Genomic DNA, 17182 nt, shown 5'->3' with positions numbered 1-17182 from the left:
ACTTCATCCTTTTTCCAGGTTGTAATTACTTTTTTTTTTTTCTTGAATTTTTGAGGAGCAAATAATTTTAAAAACATTCTGATGCAATACGTACTGTAATAGGATCATATTGTAACTCTATCATCTCTCTATTGTACTCTTATTGACATAATATTGCCATTATACGCATGTTTATTGAATATTTATTGCTGCTATATCGCCACTCAACTGGACACCGATAAACTGTATACGCACAAATACAAAAAGAGGCATGATCATTCCATAAAATCCTATTTCCAAACTTACATAATACAACAACAGGCCACCCCATGATTACATAATACAAAAAGAGGCCACCTCATAGTTCCATTTCCCTGCTGTTGACAAATTCGAAGTTTGCATACTCTTCAAGTGCAGCAACCACGACCCATGAAATTCATGATCCCGGCCACAGTGATGTTGGCCCAGTTTCCTGCCGGATCCACTATTTTTGCAAACTTACGAAATAGTTCAAATCCCCTTTCCACTTGTTGTTGCTTCAACTTGGCCATTTCTTCTGATTCCTTGAATACCATAATTGCAGTGGTAGGGGCAATTTCAATTTTTCCTTTGATGGTCCGTGGAACTATTAAGCCTTTTAACTCACCCCCTTCGTATTTGCACATCTTCTTCGAGGTGACCCATTTTCCATTGTAGCACACGAGAATAACAATTGTCTCCATTTCTGACCATGACAAAACAACATTTCATTAACACAATATAACCACAATAACCATACAATATAATAGCAATATAACCACAATATAAAAGCAATATAATAGCAATATAACATCAACATAACAGCAATACGACAGTAAAATAAGAGGAACACAACAGCAGTACACCAGTAACACATCTGCAATCACACTATACAGATCTACTACATCAAATGGAAAATCCCAAGTTTCAAGATTCACATATCCAGACCAATCTAAGTGCAATTGGTACAAACCCAGATGACTGAGCATGAATATTCAACAAAACCTAACCCAAAGCAATTAAAGCCAAAACGAATTTACACAAACCCAAACAATCAAAATATAACCCATTTCACATAATCCCACTAATTTTAAGAAAATAACCATCAACACTACCTTTTTGAGGTCGGCGATCCACTAAAGCTTCAAGGTTGCAAGCAGCTATTCAGAAGACATACTAAAGGGAGGGGTTCGTGATTCCAAACAGAGAGCAAGAGAACGAATAGAGGGAGAAAAAGACATAACGAAGCTAGAGAGAGAAAGAGATGCGCTATGAGAAAGAGAGCAAAGAGAGAGACAGAGAGTTGCGCTAGAGAGAGAGAGACACAGAGAGCTGTGTTAGACAGAAACCAAAGAGAAAGATAGCTGTGCCAGAGAGAGAGAGAGAGCTGAGTGACCTAAGAGAGAACAAACTTTCTGAACTTGTGAAAATTCAGCAATAAATGGACAATAATTTTATATTTATAGGTGATAGTTGTACAAAAATTGGGGAAGGGTGGTATTTTTAGTTAAGATTATAAAATTGGTGGCATATAGGGCTATTTCCCTTTAATAAACGGGTCGTGTTGGGCCTGTCCATTTATGAAAATCATCAATCCTATCCCGAGCTCACAACTCTAGCCCATATGGGCTGAGCCATGCTCGTCTCGGGCCACTAAACGGGCCGAGATGAGCCCACACCAAATTTGACTTATGTATTGCATTTTTTTTGTGATTTTTTTTACAACTTCAATTAATTCTTTTTTACAATTATGTATATACAAACAAGATTTATTATTTGTTAAAAACAGAGGCCAATAACTTAATTTAAAGTGCATTTAAATAAAAAAAATACTAGATTATTGTTTGGATTTTAAAAATTGAAACTTGAAAAACAAAATCATTATTTTAAATATAAGGAAAACGTTAAATTTTAATATATATTATTAGAGAAAAGAAATAGACTTGAATTTAAGATATAAATGCAATAATATTAGGTATTATTTTTTTCTAAAATAAATATAATTTAATAAATGGGCTTTAAACGGCCTGGCCCGACTCGTTGGGCCTAATTAGCTTGTCCTGGCCCGTCCAAAGATATGGGCCGTGCCGTGTCGGGTGTTACTTAAACGGGCCGAAATATCCATCTGCCCTGAAGCAAATTTATCCTTATCCCCACGCACCTTTTATAGAAAAATGTAGTTACAATTTCCGCCCTTCTTCAAATTAGCTAGGATTACATAGTATACATACTAGCAATTAGAGAACCTTCTTTCAGTAATAAACTTCCAACACCGCACGGGTAATCAACAAAGTCATCTACCTATACAATGTAGGTTGAAAACACTACACAAACACTATACCTACTACATCATACAACCAGTAATCAACAAAGTCATCTACCCATACTCATAATATGCAAGCACGCTGCACGTACAATACCTAGAACATAGTCCGAAAAAAAACAAAACAAAAAACAAAACAGAGTGAAGTTATGTAGGAGGTAGATTTGAACTCCAAAGCAACTCCATGACGAACCTAAATTAACAAGGACATATATTGGTGGTTTGCTCATACAAATAATAATCTTCATTCATATCAAGATTTTGTTATTCAACTTCCCAAAAATCCTTTGATTGTTTCAGCATAATTTAGTTGTCAATGTGTTTTGTGCCCGCTTGTGCTTCCAGCACTTTTAGTAAGTGCTTTCGTAATGACATGAGTAAGAATTCCAATGGGACAGAAAAACAGGCAAAGAGAAACTGAATGCCGAGTCTCAATTTCGTTTTGAAGACCATCACAGAAAACCTGCCTGCATGAATGAACACAACTAATGAGTGTTACAACTCTGTGTGTGTGTGTGTGTTTGTGAGAGAGAGAGTTACCTTGCAGCAAAGAGATCGACAGCCAACAAATGAATCCAGGCAGAAGCTAATGTCATCTCATTGGTGAACATCTTTGCTATACCAGTCAGCTGCACATAGTACATAGGTAGAAAACAAAATTTTGTATAAATTTTCTTAACTTATGAGAAAAGATTGCTGAACCTATAATTCTAATACACACCTCAGGTAGCCAGTATTTACTTGCAAAAATCAACCGTAGCGTCTGAGGAGTCCAAGAGAGGTATAGTAGATAAGCATAGAGAACTCCGAGCAGAATATATGGTACGCTACTTTCCGTAGACATTTTTGTCTGCATTTTACGTGATCTAAACAAATTAGGTACATCAATTTAGGTTGAGCAAATCTTGCAGAATTATAACTACTTCCCCTCAATTTCTGTGCCTTTAGTGGGTGAGCTAAAAAAGGATTTTTTGTGTATAATCCTGCATAAATCGGAATGCGGATGGATAGCAACATTGTGTGAGAGTCGTAGGACTGGATAAATACAGGAGAACATACCAGTTCAGCTTTAGGTGCCACAACCATGAGGGCATAAAATGGGAGAACTGCAGTTGTTCCCAAAGTAAAAACTCTACTAGCAATTTGAGAACTTGCCAACCCTGACCAAAGAAAAGACAGTAACCTTAGTTTTATCGATCATATTTGAACCTAACTGATGCAGGACGCGTAGGACCTAAATTTATTAGTTTCCTAATGTATTTGTTAGTTTCCTAGATTCTCTAGTTTTCCAAGTTCTAGAGGATTTCTATTTCAGCTTTCCAGTTTTAAGTTTCCTATTTTATTTGGGTTAGGATTTCTGTTTAAGCAAGGGATTTTTATCCTATTATGTCTAGGTTTTAGTTGGCTATAAATACCCCCATGTAGTTCTTTAAAATTGAGATTTGAATGTTGAGTAAACCTTTTCCTAGAACTCTCTGATTTTGTCCCTTCGATCTATATTTCTTCTCCTCGATCTCCGATATTCTTCTTTGTTCTACTGTTTCTTTCCTTTATCTCGTCTTTTCGATCTCTATTTCTCCTCCCCGGTCTCTTATATTCTTCTCTGTTCTATTGTTTAAGTGCTTAATCTAACACCTACAGACTGTACTACATCACTAACACTACCCCCAGCCCTCCCATAATCTTTATCACTCACTAGCATGAGAGGTCAACAGATGATAAATGGATCATGAAACAAATAATGACTAAAAACCATTCCTGTTAGAGAAACAAAAAAGATGTATTATAACTCTCAAAACTACCAAACATAAGAATCATCATATGATATGGCTATTGTGATCTTCTTATAGAGAAGCAGAAATTAGAGAAGGATCTTCAAAGATTTATAGAAGCTTGGTAGCCAGTAGCATACGGTGAAATACTGGGTATGTTATTCTGCAAAACAATTACTAAATCGGATGCTATTGTTATGGATCTGGCTAAGATTTTCTCTTTCATTAGAATGAGAAGGTAATTTGTTAACCTAAAACAATCTTAACTGTCTGCGACTCTCAAAGGCTAACACCACAACATTCAGGTAGGAATTGGATATAAGCAAAACCCCCTAATATAAAAATAAATAAAAATTATGTTGAATCCTTAAATTCATTCTCTCAACGAAATTCATGAAGCCGTAAACCATGCTATCATATCATACCATGCCTCATGCGATGCAGGAATTCTAGTTTCTTTTGAGCCTTTATTTCATGTGAAGGACTATCTATCTAAATGTTACAAGTACAAACTGTGAAATAGACAAGTGTTTTGCAATGTAGTTGTAATTGTGTCAATTTGAAAACCATATATATGTACTCACAGATGTAGTTTTTCTTACAAAACGGATCAAAGTTATCAAAGCTAGTTACAGCTTTCTCTGGTCCAGAGATTCTCTGTGCAGGACATTCGGTCTTTAATTAAAGACTGAACTATCAATATGCGCATTGATATTTTATCAATTTTGGCAAAAAATGCATAGGTAACATGTCAACACGTTTTGTTGGCGACAATGATATCGATGCATTATCATGGCATATCGACAATCCGAATTTTATTAAAGACTGGGCATCCTGTATAAAGGCAGACTCTCTGCTCATATACATATTTGTAAATTGATTCCCACATATGTGGGTATTTCATAAAAAACAACTTACAAACCTACTTAAAGATAGTAAACCTTAAATCAGCCACATAACATTGAAAATGATATCAATAATAAATGACTGAAAAGAATTCAAAGTGGCAGAAAGGATTACATGAGACATATATTCCAGAGCCTTTTCGGTGTAGAATGGATCTCTCGAGTTTTGGTCTTACAGTAACTGTTGAACCTCCTACAAAACTCCAGTCCCTGTGTAATTGAACTCCCACTGTCTCAAGCTGTTGACCAAAGACTTGAGTATGAGAACTTCCAAGTGAAAATGTGATGCTTCTATCGTTACTCGAATGTCTTATAGTCTTTTTAGCATAGTCAACCTATAAGAAACGAATATTTAGTTGTATGAGAAGCTACCCAACTCAGAAAATTATAAAGAGTTCCTACACATGACATGAGATTATTTATGAAAGAAGTTGCATGTTATCTTGTACTTCAAAGTTCAAACTGGTGAAATGCCTCTTTCCAGATTTTATACAATATTGCTGCCACGTTCGAATTGCCACATGTATCATGAAGACGAATTTGAGAACAAATTATACATAAAATTCAATGAACTTTTCAACTGAAAGGCAAAGGAAGAAGAACAATTACATAATTTTCGTGGCCAAGAAAGACGATGCCCGCTTACCCAATTGTAAATCCATGGAACTACACTAGAATACACCCATTTGGCACCCACAGAAACTCTTTTACCAGAATAGAACTATGAAATGTCAACTCCTATTTTCTATGTTGGACAAAATACAACTAATTTCAAACCACTCCATATACCCCTCCCCTTCCTTCTAAAGATCAGCAAATAAAAGAATTAAGAACGCCTAGATGAATCAACTAAGCTACAAATTTAAAAGAATACAAGGCTGAGGACCAAAAAAATTGTAGGGAAGAGAACATGAAGATTGAAAAGCTTAGGTAAAGCCATACCTTGAGGGAGAACTGAGAATGGCAAAAGCAAGAAGAGAAGGCCATTTTTGTTGTGAGACCAGAAAACCCAGTAAGAAAATAATACTGGCTGCTTCATAATTTATTTTTTTACGACACTGAAATTAAGAATAGGAAAAGAAAATGTAAAGAACTTCAATAATACAACAATTTCACGAAGCTGGGAGAGAGAGAGAGAGAGAGAGAGAGAGAGAAGAAATTGAAGGAAGGTAAGGTAAAAGAGCACTACCTCCAGGTATTTGTCAAAGTTAGAAAGAACAACGTTCACCTCCTCACAACCCACTTGCACTGCATTTGTTTGTTCCTTTCTGAGCATTCGTTCTGTTATGAGTGGACCCAACAAACAAAGAATATGACAATTTATATCTTATTATAATTGGATGGCTAAAATTCACTCCTCTAGCAGAAAGGGACAAGTCATTCATTCTAGTAGGCTCCAACACAAATTTTAGTAGAGGTTCTGATAAAATGAAATTTCAGTTCTAAGGCTGGCTAGCATAGGCATTCTCCTATGAAATCCAGCATGTAAATGACCTTTGCTGACAAAAAATTAATTAAACCAACTTATAGAAAAAGTAATAATTTTATTCTTCCATTATGGGAATGAAGAAAGATGAAATCTAACAAGAAGAAAAGAAAATGTTCCTTTGTGAAATCTCAAATTACAAAGGGTCAACATCCAAAAGCTTCAGCCTCCCAGCTCATGTTAATCAAGATAAAGACTTTGAAACCTAAAGTTTATTTGAATTGTGTGCCATAAATCATACACTAATCCAATGTTATTCACCAAAAAAATCTGTACATCACAATAGACGCATCCAATCCAATGCTCCTTTCCCTTTTGTTCCCCTACCCTTTTCTGAAGCAAACATGAAGAACATGAATGCAGGTGCCCACAGATGTGCAGAGTAGTTAGCTGCCCGTAAATTTCTCACTGTGCTCATTGAGCCATGAAATGATGTCACCAAAAACTCGAACTATCATTTCATCTGGCTCACCCTCCAAAAGGGAATGATATGCATCCATGTAAAGGATGAGCTTCTTGTTGGAACTGCTTGCTTTCTCATGCAGGGCCTTACTTACAGATGGATCAGTTACAATATCAGCCTCTCCATGTAGGATTAATAGTGGAAGAGAGACCTGTAACGATAATCATTATAAGTAACCTAATAAAGTTACAATTCAAGATACTGCTGGTGCTAAACTATACCGAAATCAACTGAATTTTCAGGGCGAGCACGATTTCTGAATATAAACTCACAGCAACATCTTCATCAGATTACAAGAAATAAATCACAACCTGAACCTCACAAAACAAAAGCTGAACCATATAGATTTCCAAAAACTGAATATGAAAAAAAGGTTTATAAGAAAACACATCATCGGTGGGGTTACGATGTATGTCTTCTGCCACTTCATATCACTAGTCCTGAAGCACAAGAGATGTAGGTCATATCTGATGCATATAAAAATCATTTTTATCCTTTGGATTATAACTCAATCCAACTGTACTGGGTTGAAGTTACAAATTCAGATAAACCCAAACATCAGTGAATTAAGCTGATAAGAATTACCATCTAGTTCTATAAATGCCTCAACTGTTCACGACCTCAAAGAATAAAGAAAAAGTATCAGAAAATACGCAGCAAGACAACACATATTAAGGGAAAAAGGTGCATGCTGAATAGACTGGACAGAATTAACGCAATCAAAGAAATCTTAGAGGTTAGTCCAGTTGATTCAGAATATGACTGTAATAAAAGAGAAGTCATGGAATTGGCATACCTCTTCCAGTCGACGTTCTATCTCTTCAGTTGTTCGGAGCATTTCCACAGCAGTCCGCAGGCGTGGTTTATCCTTGTAAGCAATAACATTATACGCTGTCTGCATTCAGGAAAAGGGCAATTTTAAAGCCACAATTTAAAAAAGAAGACTAAAAGAAATGGCACATGAAATCACAACATAAAGAACACCACACATCTTATAAACATAAGATCTTCCACAATGGCTTGAAAGTTTTCATTTTGTCATGATGTCTAGGAAAGAAAACAAGGTTTATGACTTTTCCCAGAACATCATTGCTTTTAAATACTTTAAATTATTTAGAAAAAAAAAGAGAGAAACCATTTCTCTTTTCTTCAAGTCTTTAAATGCTGCCTCAGCCAGGTTCTTTTGTGGAACTAATTTTTTTGTTGGAAGGAACTTAGCCACACCAATCAGGATTTGTGTTAATGCCCAAGGTGGAACCATGTCATCTGCAATCTACAAAAACAAAAAAGAGAAAATACACTGTTCTGTTAAAAGAAGGTAAAAACCAAAGAAAAACATTGTTGCTAACACAGTCAAGTTGCAGAATTTACTTTGCACATTGGTGCAACAAGTATTGCGCCATTCCATGCACTAGGTTGTTTTAGATGAACCTTCAATGCTACAGCTCCACCCAGGGACTGTCCAAAGAGAAAGCTTGGAAGAGTATGGAACTCAGGGTTCTCTGCAGTACAAATAGACTTATGTAAATATCAAGAATTAAACTGAGATTGGCGTTTTGGTTATGTTATTGTTCAAAGAATAGACACACATTAAACACAACAGATTGTGTACAGATCTTTTAGTCTCTCTCACTTGATTATAAGTTTGGATGAAAAAGATGAAGAAAAAACTTCATCCCCAGCCAAGAGGTGTAATTATTGACCCCAGATGCAAACTAGAAAGAATAAGTAGCTCGAAAGAGGTACAGTGCGTCAAGAGAAAAGCTTCCCTTGAAAATTTGTTTCCACATCACTTTGCTTCTTTTATTTTTGGGGTTATATATATATATCTATATATATATATATATATATATATATATATATATATATCAGAGGGCAAAATGATTTCGCATATCAATTAGAAAAGAAATGAAATGTTAACACCCCAGCAAAGTTGCTTCATCTGGTCACTAAAAGGATTCATAAGCGACTTGGAAAATTTGGTTGGCTCACTTTGGGGAACTTTCCATCAAGAACAAGATTATGGTGGAATCTTTGTCTTAACTCTTTGGAAAGAATATAGTCACATAAACACAATATTCCACTCATCCTCTGATAGAGAAAACTGCAGATGGTATCTGTCATCAACAGTTCATCACCTAAAGTAGTTGACAGTCTTTTGGTTGCTACAACCCAGTTCAACATCACTGCAAAAGGGATCACTTTCCATTACGGATACTGTCCTTCTAAAGTTCTATTTCCTGTCACTGTTATGTCAAGATATCTATTCTCCTACAAGTAACCAAGTGACAATTGCATTACTCTTTGGATCCTCATCAATCCAACTTCCTTTCCAATTCACAATAAAGCACAGATCGACCAATATATGATAGGAACGTCAAAGTACGCTTTGGATCTTCTTATGGGACAGGATGCTACAATTATAGGCTTTTATATTCCAATTGAGCGAAACCATTTATGGAAGAGATGATCTTCTTTTATGGGACAGTGATGGTAGGATGATAACCGTTATACTACTTTGAGCCAAAAGCTAGGTCTAATTAACAATCCACCCCAGGAGAAACTTGCAAGTAGGAGGAAGGCAAGATGAAACCTAAACACTAGGTCCCTCATAAAATTCCAAACACCGATAAGTGCTAATAAACTTCCAAAATCAAATGAATTACACATTACCTCAAGCATCAGGAAACTGAGGTTTCTTATGACCAGTGAGAGGCAATGAAGAGGACCTCCTTGCCTCAATCTTCTATAACATTCCTAAAGGAAAGCAAGCAGAGACTAAAAAATATAGATTAAAAAGAGGCCATAGGCTCTACTTCTAGAAAGTTTACAAATTGTTTCCAACTCTGCCTTGTTTAACTATTATATGATTATCACATTACTGTCCCAAATATTGGTGGTAAGGTTGACAAGATGGCCACAGGGTAAAAATAATACTAAGACTTCATCCAGCACTTAGATTTTTCCGGTTCATGCTTCTCATCTGCCAACCCAGTGCACGTTTGAAGCACCAAGATGGTTGGCCAGCTGACTCAGTGACTGCACAAAGATACAATCCGCCTCCTGTCTAAATATCCTAATCCTCACCTTCAGCTCAACAATTCTCACATTCGAAAGTTCTAACAGGAAGGTTAATAACTATGCTAACATACCTTTGACTTTGGAGTAATGCTCAATGACATCATCTACAAGAATGTCAAAGCTGGGAATATGGCAATGAAGGCCTTCTGAAAGACCAAATCCAGGGTAATCCATTGCGAAAACTCCATATCCGTATGACGCCAACTTCCTCGCAATTCCTGCAGAAATTATGAAATTATTAGGTTCCACTACAGTGCATGACTAACAACGCAATTTGGTCAACACTATTCTCTTTTGACAGGTTACATGCCTTCAAAGAAAAAAGTGCAAGTATCTCCGTAACCATGACAGTAACACACTATTGCTTTGGGGCGAGATGCCTTTGGAAGCCAACTCTTGCAGAAGATCTCCAATCCCCTGGAGTTTACCTCATATGACTGCACAATAGAATTTGCCAAGACCATGTTCATATTAAAAGTAGTGAGCAGAAACTTTGGAAATCAAACGAGCGAGCCCCAATACCTTAACCTAGCAAGATACATGACAGCTAATTTTGCAGAAACAATACCGCTTACAAGTATAGTTAAAAATGGCCACAACTGAATTCAGAGGAGAAGTTTTAGTAACTCTCAAGCTGCCCATGGGTATAGATCAATGTATGACTGATCAACAAACCTTCTCATAATGGACCTGGTGAGAGTATAAATACTGCATAGTCTAATTTTATCAGTGTTAGAGTTCATCCACGTGTCAGTCCCCAATTACCACACGTGCTCCCACGTCACCTAATATAAATTTTTTCACATGTTTGACTATGCCGCACATGAGGGGGCATGTCTAGAGTATACATCCCACATTAGGAATGTCAAGCTTTGAACCATAGTATACAAGATCTTGGTATCTACCCATTATGAACTGGTTTTGGGCTGGATGCTAGAATACTATCTTGAACCAATATAAGATAGATGAGAAACAAGATTTTGCAGATAAGAATGGCGTACAGGTTTGCACAAAATATTAAAAATTAAAATACAAAGAAATTACACACACACACACAGACGAACACACAGCATAGGTATATAATCCTTTGACTGGCATATCACTCCACTGCATTTCTCGCACCCAAAAGCCGTTTGTACCAATAAAAATCAAAATGTAAGTTGATTGCTGTAATAAAGAGTTTTTACCTCCTCTATTTTCAATCCATCAGAGGGTGTCTGCAGCACAACCAAACATAAAACAATAAATATTACTGAGAAAATATTCCAAGAGTGTAATTAAAAGACAGCAAGAATGAATATTATATAACATCTTGAACTACTATCTCAGAAAGATGACCAAAAACCAAAGAAAAATAGTATGCATAGCCAATTTGAGTATATGTTTGTGGCTGTGTGGACTGTAAAAATGAATAAAATCAGTTCAGAAGCAAATCTTTTAAACAAAAATAAGTTATGTCAATGAAAATTCAATGTGAAAAATAGTTCATTCCTCAACTAACCACCGATTCCCATTAACCCATTAAAAAGTTTCAGTGCCAGTCATCATCAACCCACTACAAAACCCAATTGCAATCTCTCAAATTACAACTCGCTGGAACCATAAACAACCCAAAAGTTCACTTTCTCAAAAACAAAAAATTCAAATTCAAATGGAACATATGAAAACAATACCTTGAACAAAATATGATCAATCCCCAGCTGAATTTCCTTGAAGGCCTCACGAGCCCGCCTTCTGGCAGGAGCTTCATCCATTTTAGCATCCAGAAGCTTCTGCAATTTGTCATCAACACCTTGCAGCCTCTTTTTGGGCGCCATTGCTTCTATGCTCTTTTTTCTCTTTGTTAGGAAACAAAACTTGGCTCTCAACTCCTCTGAAACGTTTCGAACAGAGTTTCTTTTAAAGGTGAAAAACAAAAAAGACAGAAGACCAAAAAGACCAATATCAGAATGAGATATTGTTCTAAGCTATCTCAAGTACCGTCGAGTGGAAAAGGGTGGCACCTGTAAGGCTTTGCCAGTTTCAACGCCATGTTGATTCCGTTTTTCTGAATCAAATAATAAAATAAAGAAAGATAAATAAATAGAGGGCCCGAAAAGAAAGCCTAACCAAATGAGAATCTGACTTAGCAAAAAATAATATAAAAAAATAAAAGAGCACGTGTTGGCTGCGGAGTTTGAGATTCGATCTGATTGGGAGTGCTTTATCTGAAATATTCAACAATAAATAATAAATAATAAATAATGGGACTAAATTGGTCGTTTTATTATCAGTGGGAAGGTTTGGTACGTCAGATTGTAATTTTCAAAGGCGTCGATCATTTGGTCTAAGCACGAGTAATTGACTTCGAACCAAAAAACAAAGTACGAGTAATTGACAATTTGAGACATACAAATGAAACGTCTCATTAACAATAACACGTTATGTTATGTGGTATCCTTTCTTTCTTTCTTTTTTCTTTTTTTGTTGTTGAGAAAAAAACGTTAATTTTATTCATAAATTAGGTACAAAGACCATCAGCTGTAAGGGCACATACAAATACCCACAAATGGGAATCCAAATATAGATCACAAAATGCCAAAGAAATTTAGGCATAAAAGGCCAGATATAGGCCACATGGGGTTATGTGGTATCCTAGTTAAAGAAGAAAAGGAAGAAAATTCTAGATGACTCGTTTGGTGGGTTCGTGTTAAAACATGAATGTTTATAAGATAAAGGATAATCTCACCGTAATCATATTATGTGCATTTTTGTAGGATAATCTACCAAAAAGGTGGGATACATAATCCCATTACTCCAATCCCCTAATCTTAAACCCAGGATGTGGGAGCTAATAAATGATATTTATCCTTTCCAATCTAATGCAATCCAGTACAATCCACAATCTACTCTTAGTCCCTAAACATGGCTAGATTTCTAGAACAACAATAACACATGTTAACTATTTGTATCCCTTTTTTTTATTTTTTTTATTGGGTCTATTTATGTCCTCTAAGAGCACCTCCAGCGCTGCTGGTTTGCCCGGACAGGAGGGGGCCTAGGCCCAGCTTTTGGCTCCAGCGCACAAAGGATGACGTAGAAACTAAAAAAAAAAAAAATTAAATCGAAAAAAAAACCAGAATTTTCAGAATTTTTTTATATATAAATACCTGGTCCTATTTTTCACTTCTCATGCCAAAATTAATGGTTTAAGTATAAATATAAAATAAATTAAAATGAATAGTAATTGCCCTTGCCCTTACCATTTGGGGTGGAACCAAGAAAGGTAAGGCTGACACTAAACCTTGCCTTGCCCTTGCCCTTTGGGGTGGAGGTGCTCTAAGGACACAGAATCAAGTCCTCTGTCAACTTCTTGTATTGTTGTATTATCTATTTTATCTAATATGGGCAAGACTTAGTCAAACTTGTACGCTCTAGAAGTTGTAATATAATAATAATATGTTTACTTTTTTTTTTAAGAAGAGAAAATTCATTAATATTCCAAGAACATTACAACAGGGCCTGCACGCAGGGGCGGAGGCACATGGGGACCAGTGCAGTCACTGGCCCCCACTCAACTTTATTTATTTATTTTTAAAATGTAATATGTATTGCTATTATTGAATAATCTATATTAATCAATATGTTTATTTTATCACGTGGGCCAGCAGCCAAACAAATCTTGCTTTCCTTTCCACCAAGCTTAAGCCACTTTCCTTTCGTGTTCCCAAATGTTTATGCTCTTATTATTATATATTTACCTTTTTACAAAAACCGATACACAAACAGCAAAGCAGACTTTCTCTGCCTGTGAGTTTTTCTCTCAAACTCCATATTAAACTATCAAGTTTTAATTAGGTTAATTTATTCAATTAAAGTGTTTTTGTAGTAGTTCTCTTTTTTATTTTTTCTTTTTCTCTTTATTTATGGTTTTTTTTAGTTCGTGAAATTTTGAATTTTTTTTTGCTTTTTATTGATTTTAATAGGCCTTTTAACTTATGGATGAATGATTGCTTCGTTGCATATATTGAGAGAGACATTTTTAATAGTATAAATGACGAGGTTGTTATGCAACGATTTCAAAATATGAAAACTCGTCAAGAACAATGATGATTGTAATGAATACACAATATGATTTTTGATGTTTTGGTATGTCTTGTGAGTTCAAATTTTTTATTGTTTATATTTTGTGAGAGGCCCCCACACACATGAAATCCTGGCTTCGCCACTGCCTGCACGTAAAACACAGCCTCATTAAAACCTTTTAGGTAAAACCACATGGAAAACTCTGTGGAGGAAAAAGAGTACCACACATGCATTAGACTACAAGAGAGTCAATGAAGAAAGACCAAACGAAATAACATAGAGCACCACTACAAACTCAGTAAGAACATCCACCACAACGTAAAATTGTCAAAGAAGAACTTCTATGCATGCATAGTTCTTTGTACAATACTGAAAATGTGTTGTGGGCGTAAAAAACAGCAAGTAGAAGCACCAAACGCTATCTTTCCCAAATCCAGACAAAACAAAGCACAACTTCAAGCCCATCAAAGAGCATCTCATCACAATGTAATATTGTTAAAGAAAAACCCCTATGCACGCATAGTTCTTTACACAAGCCATAACAATGTGAGTCAGAACGGAGCCAGCCGAAGCACCAAAACCATCTCCTTATCTCCTAATCCAGACCCCTAATTGACAGGCAGGGGGGATCAAGATTGGCCATTTAGCATGACGAACTTTCAATAGAAGATCATCAGAATAAGAACATTTATCGGATGCCAAGCCCACAAATGTTCCAACAACCACATCAGGGAGAATGATTTCACATATGTTTACTTATTTGAAATGGGGAAAATCATGAAACGAAAAGGTCAAAAATAGATGAGAGAAGGAATGAGTATGGGATCAACTACTCTCCCACAATCTCATTCTTGTTTTCTCACGTATTAAATTATGGATTGTAATGTGAAATCTACACACTTTAGGAATGAGTATGGGATCAACTACTCTCCCACAATCTCATTCTTGTTTTCTCACGTATTAAATTATGGATTGTAATGTGAAATCTACACACTTTTTATTTTGTATATGTTAGTAAATGCAATAGAAGTCAACAATTAGAATTTGAGCACCCATATACTAGTAAACGCAGTGAAAGTCATAAATTATAATAATTCCAATACCTATAACATGTAAGGAAATATGTCCTATGTGTTTTTTATTTTCTTGTTCGTTACATATCATATTTTTTATACCAAATTTGAAGTCATCAAATATATGAATCCTTGATCTAACATTTTAGATTCTCATTTTCATGATTCTTGGACTTTGTTTAAATAATTTATTGAGAATTGTATGTAAACTGACAAGACCCACCCCGAATTCCTTGGAACTCGAGAAGAATCCTGTGAAATTTTCGACATCACACCGATGCCGGGCCCACTTACTAATATTATAGCATCTTTTCCAAGAAAAAGGGGCACGAGACTTCATGTAGAAATTTCGGCAAAGTCTCCCATGAAAAATGAGCATTTCCCAAAAAATTTAACCTGTTAAAACACAATCATAATCATCCCAACAGTAGCATGCACAAGATAATAACATGCAATTTACATAATAGGCCTCCGGCCTTCAAATAATTCAAAACAGAACACCAGTAATGCTCTTAAGTCAATACTAAAATTAAACCATGCAAATAATGAACTTAAACAAATTTCTGCATGCCCACCATAATTAACATAAAAAACTTCCTAATTTCCATCATGTGATGTTTAACAACCAAACACAATCGCAAGTAGTTTAAGGACTCGGCCCAAATCATACAACAATCCAAAACAGGTTTCATACCTGTCTTGACCACAAACACATTTTAACAACCATCCCTTAGTCAAACGGGAATATGCACAATCAATTAATCATGCCTCGGTTTCAATCGAGATTCAGGACCAACGGCAAAGTCAGAACCAAACTCATCGAAAACAAAAGAAGTAAGGCTAAGTCCAAACGACCAAATTAAAGTTTCAAAAATAAAATTTAGTCCGCAGCTGCACCTTGGTAAAAGGCTACCTACGTACCCCTTTATGAGGGATCACAAAAATCACGGTTCAGATAACATACAATCATTTTCAGTAATACTAATAAGTTAATTCTAGAATTTATCTTTTCCCCGACATATTAAAATAATCCTTTTTCACTCTACCCATTACTTTACTACACACCGGAGAGTCCAATGTCATGCATAGTAAAGTAACAGTTATCAGAGTGTCTGAATCCTTTACCACACGTTGGAATAATCCAACGCCACGTATAGTAAAGTAACCAGCATCCGAGTGAGCACACACGCCGGAAAATCCAAACCGATTCCGGCGATCGAAAAATCTTCAAACCGCCAGTGAAGACTTATGCCTACATGATTAGAAGTGAAGCAACTTTTGTTCTTGGAGCAACCCCAAAAACTGGTCGGAGGTGGCCGGAATCAAGGGTCGAAAGCGGCCAAAACTTCTATCGCTTATTTGACCACCAAAACGCAGAAATTGATCCTAAATAACCCAACCAGCAGCTAGAACACAATGAGAGGATGAAAAGCATACCTATATCGCAAGATTTAGTAGCCGGAAACATCTGAAACGAACGATGGAAAAATGGGTAAAAACCAGCCGAAAATTTGCAGTTTCTGACGACGGTGTTAGTTGTTAGCGGTGGAGACTGGGTGGGTTAGGGAGAGGAGGTGGAGGCGGTCCTTTTGGGACCAGTGTCGTGGCCGGCAGTGACTTGTGGCGGCGATGGCGGCTCAAAGAGCCGTGCGGCTGTTCAAAAAAAACAGAGAAGGGGGGGGGGGGGGGGGTTCTGCGCACGGAGAGAGAGAGAGAGAGAGAGAGAGAGAGAGAGAGAGAGAGAAATGAGAAATTTCAGATTTTTATTAAAGCTCCTTTTGAATTATTTACAATTTTGCCACTATGCTTCTTTTGATCATAACTTCTTCGTTACAACTCCAATTTGAGCCTACTACGTGTCTACGGACTCATCTCGGCACGATCTACGTCATAGTACCATTCATTTCCCCAAAATCCCTCCAAATTACAAAGTGACCATAATACCCCTACCCCCAGGGGCAAATTTGTAATTTCATAATTTATTAAATTAATTAAATTAACGAATAATTATATTCTG

General features: G+C 36.2%; 2 protein-coding genes across 4 annotated transcripts; both read right to left on the bottom strand.

Annotated features, from left to right (window-relative positions):
• Positions 1 to 2256: 2256 nt before the first annotated feature.
• Positions 2257 to 6387, bottom strand: LOC110768336 (protein ABA DEFICIENT 4, chloroplastic). The gene is made up of 7 exons (XM_021972058.2): positions 6187 to 6387; positions 5940 to 6055; positions 5113 to 5332; positions 3380 to 3480; positions 3042 to 3170; positions 2861 to 2949; positions 2257 to 2787 (listed from the first exon to the last, which is right to left on the bottom strand). The coding sequence occupies exons 2-7, from the start codon at positions 5982 to 5984 to the stop codon at positions 2634 to 2636; spliced, it is 738 nt and encodes a 245-aa protein (XP_021827750.1). The 5' UTR covers positions 5985 to 6055; positions 6187 to 6387; the 3' UTR covers positions 2257 to 2633.
• Positions 6388 to 6521: 134 nt separating this feature from the next.
• On the bottom strand, positions 6522 to 12163 carry LOC110768334 (alpha/beta-Hydrolases superfamily protein). Of its 3 annotated transcripts, none has more exons than XM_021972056.2 (9): positions 12031 to 12163; positions 11701 to 11900; positions 11215 to 11244; positions 10338 to 10464; positions 10099 to 10245; positions 8318 to 8448; positions 8082 to 8219; positions 7743 to 7841; positions 6522 to 7097 (listed from the first exon to the last, which is right to left on the bottom strand). In XM_021972056.2, the coding sequence occupies exons 2-9, from the start codon at positions 11842 to 11844 to the stop codon at positions 6870 to 6872; spliced, it is 1044 nt and encodes a 347-aa protein (XP_021827748.2). In that variant the 5' UTR covers positions 11845 to 11900; positions 12031 to 12163; the 3' UTR covers positions 6522 to 6869. The 3 variants fall into 3 exon arrangements, with proteins under 3 accessions (XP_021827748.2, XP_021827746.2, XP_021827747.2); XM_021972054.2 differs by having other exon boundaries at positions 11701 to 11923; positions 12031 to 12137; XM_021972055.2 differs by having other exon boundaries at positions 12008 to 12130.
• Between the last annotated feature and the right edge of the window lie 5019 nt (positions 12164 to 17182).

The sequence above is a fragment of the Prunus avium genome, chromosome 3 (assembly GCF_965620075.1).
Source record: "Prunus avium chromosome 3, drPruAviu1.hap1.1, whole genome shotgun sequence".
Lineage (NCBI taxonomy): Eukaryota > Viridiplantae > Streptophyta > Magnoliopsida > Rosales > Rosaceae > Prunus > Prunus avium.
The sequence above is the reverse complement of the archived record's forward strand: the minus strand, read 5'-3'. Positions and strand labels throughout refer to the sequence as shown.

Bases quoted from the DNA above. Each gene is read 5' to 3' on its own strand.
- LOC110768336 (XM_021972058.2), bottom strand. From the start codon at position 5,984: ATGGCCTTCTCTTCTTGCTTTTGCCATTCTCAGTTCTCCCTCAAG. The intron at 3,481-5,112 runs GTAATCCTTTCT...TTCTTTGGTCAG, and splicing joins CTCTGGAATATATGTCTCAT to GGTTGGCAAGTTCTCAAATT. The intron at 2,788-2,860 runs GTAACTCTCTCT...TCATTCATGCAG, and splicing joins GTCGATCTCTTTGCTGCAAG to GCAGGTTTTCTGTGATGGTC.
- LOC110768334 (XM_021972054.2), bottom strand. From the start codon at position 12,059: ATGGCGTTGAAACTGGCAAAGCCTTACAG. The intron at 10,465-11,214 runs GTAAAAACTCTT...TCTATTGTGCAG, and splicing joins ATGGATTGAAAATAGAGGAG to TCATATGAGGTAAACTCCAG. The intron at 7,098-7,742 runs GTATGCCAATTC...TTATCGTTACAG, and splicing joins TAGAACGTCGACTGGAAGAG to GTCTCTCTTCCACTATTAAT.